The 8,932-nt window shown below is 36.0% G+C and overlaps 1 protein-coding gene across 1 annotated transcript in view; it reads left to right on the plus strand.

The window, feature by feature from the left end:
• Positions 1-7,124, plus strand: part of LOC101306360 (exocyst complex component 3-like) — a 15,304-nt gene extending 8,180 nt beyond the window's left edge. The window contains exons 14-25 of the mRNA XM_004304288.1: positions 1,882-2,022; positions 2,131-2,310; positions 2,837-2,920; positions 3,016-3,102; positions 3,409-3,453; positions 3,771-3,849; positions 4,487-4,556; positions 5,847-5,934; positions 6,050-6,139; positions 6,279-6,395; positions 6,616-6,678; positions 6,864-7,124. Coding sequence (XP_004304336.1) covers positions 1,882-2,022; positions 2,131-2,310; positions 2,837-2,920; positions 3,016-3,102; positions 3,409-3,453; positions 3,771-3,849; positions 4,487-4,556; positions 5,847-5,934; positions 6,050-6,139; positions 6,279-6,395; positions 6,616-6,678; positions 6,864-6,995 — 1,176 coding nt within the window. The 3' untranslated portion in view covers positions 6,996-7,124. The remainder of the gene's footprint in view (positions 1-1,881; positions 2,023-2,130; positions 2,311-2,836; positions 2,921-3,015; positions 3,103-3,408; positions 3,454-3,770; positions 3,850-4,486; positions 4,557-5,846; positions 5,935-6,049; positions 6,140-6,278; positions 6,396-6,615; positions 6,679-6,863) is intronic.
• The last annotated feature ends 1,808 nt before the right edge of the window (positions 7,125-8,932 follow it).

The following is an 8,932-nucleotide window of genomic DNA, read 5'->3' on the forward strand; positions in this document are numbered from 1 at the left end:
TTTTTTGTTTTTTTTTTTTTTTTTTTTTTTTTTTTGGGGTTTCAATCTTCTTCGCAGATATGACATGTGTAAAACTGCCAGCAGTAGTTAAGATCTTAGCTTGAATTTGTGTTGCACTGGGAGACTGATGTGTGTAGTTGGAAACATGATATGTGATTGTATGTACCATCCAAAGGTGTTTTTGGCGTGGTTTGTTCTCAGAGGTTGGGTAGTCCCTAGATGTTCTTATGCTCTAGTATGTCAAAGGCAATAAAAGTGTTTGGGAGCCGGAAGAAAGCTACAGTCTTATGTGTGGTTGTGGCACTATTGTAGTCTTAAGTAGAAACGGATGAAATATGGGAAAGTGTTTAGTGCATTGTTGATCTTGAATTATTTTTCCTTATTTTTTTTTATTTTTAAATAAATGTCTTTTTATTGGAATGAAAAGAAAAATACGAGGCGGACAAGGAGTCCGCTTTAAACAACTAAAGAGTGCAACGAGGACTAGAGGCTTAGCAACTCATTTAATAATGCTTAGGGACTCATACTACAGCTGCTTGCTAATTAAGAATAATGAAAGAAAAATTATAATCCTTAAAGTAGAAGCCCATAAAGATGCCCAGAAATTAACTCTCTCCCACAAGACTTTGTTCTCTGCCCCATCATAGCTTTCAAATAAACTTCTATTTCTTTCCATCCACACCACCCAAACTGTTGCTAGCACCCCACAACCCCAAAGAATTCTGGCCTTTTTTCCTTTTACCAAAAGCTAAAGGTTTTGTTTTAGCAAGTCCTCTCTAATGGAATTTTCCAGTCCAGTTTTACCTCCCTGAATAATTTCTTCCATATAAATGTGCCACTTCACAATGCACAAAGACGTGATCATCACATTTCCCTTGAGCTTTGCATAAAATGCACCAGTGAGGGGAAAAACAACATCCTCCCTAGAGCTTTGAAGAACATCACAAGTATTCATCCTCTCTAGGGCCACAAGTGAACCCAAAATGTTCACTTTAGTAGGGGCTTTGATATTCCAAATAAACTTTGCAGGAGCAAAGATTGGATCTGATCCATCACTAATTAAAAAGCTGTGGAAAGATTTGCAAGAGAATTTCCCAGAATGCTCAAGCTTCCGTCCCCTTTCATCTGGTTTGGATTCCATTAAGCAGACATGCTATAGCTTAACCATCAGTAAGGCAAACTCCTCAATCTCCTGGTTATTTAAATTCCTTCTGAACCCGAAATCCCAGCTCACTGGAAAGTTAGGTTGAACAGCTAAACTTTCCACCAAGAATTGGGGTGTCTTGATAGTCTCGACAACCAGGGAAGTTTTTTTGTTTTTGTTTTTTTTCCTTATCACTGAGTAACTTGAAATCTTTCAAAATTATCCCCAGAAGAGGGGACTGACATATCAGCTGTGGACAGTAATCAACTAATCCTTCTTAGACTCACTAATCAATCCTGATCTAAATAATGCAACTCCAATTACAACAGGAAAACAAATACTAGATTACAGCCCTAAGCAAAATAGGATACCAAATATCCAAAAGATGGGATGCGAATTGCCAACTCCTTTTGTTTTCAGCTGGTTTCCTGTACTTTTTGATCATTTTATGATAAAGTAGTCTGGGGTTCACATCCAAAACCAATTGGCAATGGATGGAGTGGCCCAAACCCTTATTAACCCACAGGTAAGGTCCTATATTCCTGATGTGGGTTTAATATCTCAACATATTATGCTGCATGTTCTTGAAGTTTGATTTAGTCTGATCTCATAATTACCTTCTGAAGAATCTTTTCTTTCTTACTGTTCTTGTAATGAAGCTTCATTTTACACTTCTAATTTCCTAGTTCTAATTTCTTGTCCTGAGTCCTGACTTTTTTCTTTTTGTTTGCAATTAGGTAACTGGTTGGGTAGTTGAATACCAAGAAAATTTGATTGGGCTTGGGGTTGATGAATCTCTTGCTCAAGTATGTTCTGAGAGTGGTTCCATGGATCCCCTTATGAATTCCTATGTGGAGAGAATGCAAGCTACGACAAGGGTAACAATATTCTATTTAAAATATTATTGTACTTTGTTTTTTTTTTTTTATTTTTTTGGGTTAAAAATTCTGACATCTTCCAATACTTCTGCAAATTGTATCTTCAAGAAATGGTACTTGAATATCTTGGAGGCTGATAAGGTACAGCCACCGAAGAAAACAGAAGATGGGAAGCTATACACGCCAGCTGCTGTTGACTTATTCAGGATTCTTGGAGAGCAAGTGCAAATAGTTCGCGATAATAGCACGGATCTCATGCTCTACAGAATTGCTTTAGCAATTATCCAGGTATTTTAGTTATGACTGTCATAGAAATAACTGCGGAAGTGTCATTATAGTGAGATTTATCTTCTAAAGTGACATATGCACTGGGAACAATTTTGTAGGTTGAAGTGTACTTAATAGCATTTATTAGAAGACAAGTTCCTTTTAACTCCTCTGGAACATGACTTTATTTTTAACTCCTCTGGAACATGACTTTAATAGTATTAATGAAACTATCGTTTCCTTTTAATCTTTTATACATGCATTACAAGTTCATGATTGTGCTATGAAGAACTGGTACAGCCTTTATATATGCCTGTTGTGCATGTCAATATGCTCAATCTTAGAATTGTTATCTTTTTGTTTTTTGTATTTATATACACACACACAAATATGATGTTCTTGCTTGCTGTTACTTTCATTTTTCTTTCTTTCTTTTTCTTTAGTTCTCTCTTCTCTTTTCTTCCCGTGTGTGTGTGTGTGTTTCTGTGTGTCAATTGGTACTAGAGAATATATTGGCTAGAATTATTTGACACATGTCGTTGATCAGGTAATGATTGATTTTCAAGCTGCTGAAAGGAAGAGACTTGAGGAACCTGCTTCAGAAGTGGGTTTGGAACCCTTATGTGCAATGGTTTGTGCATCTCTTACAAACTAGCCTCTATTTGTGTATTGATGATTGGCTACAAAGTTATTAAGTATGGGTCTTGGTTTCATAATGGTGTGCAGATTAACAACAATCTGCGATGCTACGATCTCGCAATGGAGCTTAGTAATAGCACTCTGGAAGCTCTTCCACAAAACTATGCTGAGCAGGTTATGCCAAATCCAGCTTGGTTCTTTTTGTTTTCCCTTCTGTTTCGTGCTTTTAATTTATGCTGTTTAAAATTTACAGTGCCCAGGGCTCCTAAACACTTCTCTAATATCCTCCTTAACTGATCTCCCCATTTTGTTCTTGTTAGGTTTCAGTTAATTAGTTTACTAATAGGCTTCTACTCGATATGGTTAAATTGATTGGAAGATTCCATGAAAAATAATAAAATAGGGAAAATGAAAGAACATCAGAGGGCTGTTTTGGAGATCATAATGAATAATCCAGTTTTCTCGTTTCTTTCTTCACAGGTTAACTTTGAAGATACATGCAAAGGTTTCCTAGAGGTTGCGAAGGTAATTGAAAGGACGATAATGTCTTTTCTGGGTGCAAAGTCTTGTATAGTTTTATTCAAAGTTATAAACAGCTTGTTTGGGCCTTTTAGGTCCCTCTAGTAACCAAAAAAAAAAAAGGGTTATAAACAGCTTGTGCTACAGTGCTGTGTGGATTATGATATTTATCAAGATAAAGTGCCTTCGCTCATCAAAATCTATAGTCTATGTGCATATTTGATGGCTTGATAGATCACAAATGTTGTTATATATTGTTATATGTATGTATTGATACCTAGTGATTTGCATATGTGATGAATGTTAATACCTCTTGATGATAGGAAGCTGTGCACCAAACTGTCAGTGTTATATTTGAAGATCCCGGAGTGCAGGATTTACTTGTGAAGCTTTATCAGAAGGGTAAGGTAATTTACTTGCTGTTGTCATGGTAATTGTATCAATCAAACTTTTTCCACTCCCTCTGTCTCTCTCTCTCTCTCTCTCTCTCTCTCTCTCTCTCTCTCTCTCCCTCTCCATCACGCTCTTTATTAAATTCTTTTCTTGTTGTTTGGAGTGACCACACTGGTGAGGAAACCATCAATATATAGCTAAAGCAGAAGGGGTGTTGTGATTAATGTTTCAAACCCAAAGAATACCCTTGGTTGAAGCCAACAACTATAATAAGATAGCTTGATAGTAGCAGGCAAAACAAGTCAAGGGATTAGACAACATAGAAAGGTTAACCAGTGTTAGTTCAGTGTATTGTTAGTTTCTTACAGAACAGTTACTGCTTATTATGCCATGAAATTAGATAAGGAATGTAAGAATTCATGAGGGAGGACTTACATATTTAGTTGCTAATATCTTGCACTGAATTTGTAACTGATTTTTTCAATTGTAACAAATTCAGTTACAAATCAGCGGAAGATTATGAAAGCATTAGCTGATTTCTTGGTATACCTACCTTTGTTGAAGTTTCTCATTGTATCTACCCGTACTAGTGCATTATATGGTATATATGATTCTCCATTGTAACTTTTTTCTCCTTCATTTTCAGAGTGGTGCGAGGGACAGGTTACCGAGTATCTTGTTGCAACATTTGGTGATTATTTTACAGATGTAAAGATGTAAGTTTTCTTTTTTCTATTATTTTATTTCAGACATAATAAAACATTGTTTATGCTTTTCAGTGAACTGAAAAGGATCATCTGATCTGTCCAGAGATTGTTTTGATTAAAGTAAAGAAGAAATGACATATACTGAGTAACATTACGGCTCGCATCCCTATGAACTTCTGACCATCGGTTAGGGAAAAGAACAAAGGGATGATGTAGGAGTCCCAAGAAATTCTTTGATTTCTTCAAGAAGCTGATGCTTTACATTTTCTGTATGGCTGATATAGGTAATGTCCATAAGGCATTTAGGGAATCGGTTCAACTATTTCTTCTTTGGTTCAATCTTGAAGACAAAACGTCTCCTAAAGAATCAATCTTTCTTTTTGTCGTTGATTACCTCTTTGATTCATCAATATGTGAGACTCTGAACCCTCATTACACGTGGAATCAAAACAATATCTGGACTGATCAGAGGATCAGTTTGGAAAACATGAGATGTCATCTCTTTTCACAATTTTCCGATGCTAAATGAGTTGTCAAACTCCCCTTGCACGTTCCCTTTTTGTTTAGAGAACATGGGCTCTGGCTGGTTATACTTTCAGTTATGATTTTTAGTTAGAGATAGAAGGAAAAATGAAAGCAGAATCTAGTCTGAAGTTTGTATTTTTAGTTATCATTTAAGGTGGCATCTGATACTGTCTTTCTCCTCCGTAGCTGCATCTTTAACCATATGTAGACAGTTCACTGGAAGTGAAATTTGGCCAAACACTACATGACCTTTGATTGAATATTTTGGGTGTTTATTTTTGGATTCTTTAGGTTTTATTATTTCTTTTGCACAGGAGAATCAGTTGTCCATATAGTTTGATATGCATTCATAAATTGGTTAATATATTAGGGGTTAGTAGAAAGATATTAATTTAGGGAGCTTATGTGATAATTACTTACACAAGTGTCAAACATTATGTCAGATTAAATGCAAAATCAGTGTATTGCAAAGGTGACTACTTCTTAGATAGAGAACTAACCATGGAGGATTTATAAGGAGGAGGATTTATAAGAAGAAATGTCAGTCCCATGGTGTGCTCCCATGTGGTCTGGTCATTACCAAAATAGCACCCAAACGAAGTTTATGCACAGCTGTGGTTTATGTATATGTTTTCCACTTACAAGTGTCTATTTCGACTCCCATTTACCATCAGAAATAAGGTTGCTTTAATATGGTTACTTCTGTTATTATCATGAGTCTACCCTAAAGGGAATGACTAATGGCTTTCTTTGTTGTACTGCTCTGTATTTAAGGTATATTGAAGAAAGATCATTTAGGAGATTTGTTGAGGCTTGTCTGGAGGAAACTGTGGTTGTATATGTTGACCGTCTTCTCACACAGGTTTTATTTCTGACGAATAACTGCCTTAAAAGATTGGCTTTGGACATCTTGTAGAACGGATTTCTCGATCCAATATTATGTTTCTTAATTGTGTTATCAATGCTTCTCTTTGCAGAAAAACTATATAAAGGAAGAGACCATTGAAAGGATGAGACTGGATGAAGAGGTTCTCATGGACTTTTTTAGGGAGTATTTAAGTGTTTCTGTAAGTTCTGATCCTTGTGTTTACACTTTTTCTATATATTGTAATCCTGTAAGTTTTGTTTATGAGATTGTAATTTCCATTTATTGGAGTCGGTTGTTCCTAATGCTTTCCCATCCTAATTTCTTGAAACTGGCTGCAGAAAGTAGAAAGCAGAGTCAGAATACTGAGTGATTTGAGAGAACTTGCTTCAGCAGAGAGCCTGGATACATTCACACTGATTTACACAAATATTCTTGAACATCAACCTGATTGTCCGGTAAATATTAGAAACAATATATTCTGCTGAATTGGTTCTGGTTCACTTAATTTTTTAGTCTAGTTTAGCTTTCAATTGCAAATGAATGTGTCCACTAGCTAAATCAGTTAGTTTTAGGTTTAATTCGAGTATTTTTGCGACGTATGATAAATCTGTATCTTCTCATGCACAATTTTTTGTCCAAGATAGTCTGATTCTTCTTGATCTCACTTTATTGCAGCCTGAGGTAGTGGAGAAGCTTGTCGCACTACGAGAAGGCATACCGCGGAAGGATGCTAAGGAGGTATGCAAATTGAATTGATGAATTTTGTTTTCCCTCTCTCTTTAACCATCAAAAGACTTATATCCTCTCAAAATTGGTGAATGGAAGTTTCATTTGCTGTGTCTCAGAAAATTTATTTCATGATAATCTGTAGAATAATTAACCACTAAGCCACTAAGGTTTGCAATATTTTATTTGCCGAACAGGTTGTACAAGAGTGCAAGGAGATATATGAGAATTCTCTCGTCAATGGAACCCCTGCCAAAGCAGGTTTTGTATTTCCAAGAGTTAAGTGCTTATTGTCTGCCAAGGCATCGATATGGCGAAAACTAACTTAGTCTATCTAGAAGCAGAACACCGATATATTTGCTTGTACTAACTTGTCTTTATGTTTTTGCAACCTTCATGGAAATTTGTTAACTTTCTTTTTTGTTTTATTACTTGCAAAAAAGTTCTTCTAGTAAAAAAAAATAAAAAAAAAGAAGAAAAAAGTTACGGGCTTTCTAAATCTAAAGTTACGGTCTATCTACTTGTGATTTGTGGATAATGGCACTGCCTTGATTAGTTACAATTAAGCGAGGTAAGTCTTCCGCTGTGATTGAACACCCCTCTAGTGCTTTTGAGGGTGAGTTGACTTTGAAGAATGTCAATGAGTTGATTGTCATTTCACCACAGAAGAAGGGATGAGTAGGTTGTCCCCCAGGCCGGAAAAATAAACCTAAGAGTGTTTTGAAGCCAAAGATCCTTGAGGCTGTGTTAAGAGGGTGGACAATTAGAAAGAAAACGTCGAACCCTGCGGCAAAGGTGCTATTGCCATCTGGTGAGGGTTCAGTGAATTTTTTTTTTTTTTGTACAAAGTATCATATAACAAAGTTTCTCAAAACTAAGAGTTTGAATCCCACATCGGGAATATAAGATATTGTCTATGGGTTTATAAAGGTTTGAGCCACTCCAACTAAAACCAATTGGCAATAAATGAAGTAACTCAGACCCTTATAAACTTACAAACAAGGTCTCATATTTCCGATGTGGGATTCATATCTCAACACTCTTCCGCACGTGTGACGAATTTTCAAGTCTAACACGTGGACAATTATTTGGGTGATGTGGAGTTCGTGTGACCATTTGGGCTTCACACGTGGACGTGGATAACCTGTTTTGATACAATGATAAAGTAGTTTGGGGTTCACGTCTAAAACTAATTGACAATAAATAGAGTGGCCCAAACCCTTATAAAAAGAAAAACTATAGTTGCTCTCCTTCCTAATATATATTATAATAACAACAAGCAAAACTGTCATTAATCAATCATTGGCTCCCTGCTTGCCTCATATACTGTCTCGTCTCCCGTCCTTGCCTCTTTTAGGGACGGAGCCAAGCTTCTAAAATAACTTGGGCTAAATATCCTTGGATAAAAATTCAAAACATATGGAAATAAATTAATTAATAATGTGTGTATCTGACATTAAGAAAAAAATTTCGCTTCTTAGTGCCAAACATTAAAAAAATTAATGAAGAAGTGTAGAAGTGATATTGATATACAAGGAGAATTCAGAAATTAATCAGATGCGCATCCCCAAATTCATAAACTTAGTAGTTAGAAAAGGCATAGAATTAAAAATTTGAAATTCGATGTAATAAGCTAGAGAGAAACAAAATACCAATATCAATAGAGTGCGGCTATTGGGACCTCCAAATTTGCTCACTTTACCTCACTTTATTATGAATTATTAAATGACATATTTATCCTCCACTACCAGGACAAGCACTTTAGCCGACGAAAAATTTTCGTCGGCCTGTCAGCTTAATTCGTCGGCTAAGATCTTAGCCGACGACCTTTCGTCGGCTAAAATTTCGTCGGGAAAAGGTTGTCTGTGGTGACTTTAGCCGACGACACATATAGAAGTCGTCGGCTATAGACCAGAGTTTAGCCGACGAAAAAAATGTCGTCGGTTATCTTCCCAGACTTTAGCCGACGAAACATTTAAGGTATTCGTCGGCTATAGTCCTAGAGTTTAGCTGACGAAAAACATGTCGTCGGTTTTTTCTCCAACTTTAGCCGACGAACAATTTAAAATATTCGTCGGCTAAAGTTTGTAATAAAAAAATAAAAAATAACTAAAGCCGACGAAATATAGTCTATTTCGTCGGCTTTATAGGGATTTAGCCGACGAATTAAAACGTATTTCGTCTGCTAAAACTTAATTTTAAAAAAAATAAAAAACTTTAGCCGACGAATTAAGGTCGTTTTTCATCGGCTATAAGTCCATTCCAA

This window comes from Fragaria vesca, linkage group LG6 (genome assembly GCF_000184155.1).
Source record: "Fragaria vesca subsp. vesca linkage group LG6, FraVesHawaii_1.0, whole genome shotgun sequence".
NCBI lineage: Eukaryota > Viridiplantae > Streptophyta > Magnoliopsida > Rosales > Rosaceae > Fragaria > Fragaria vesca.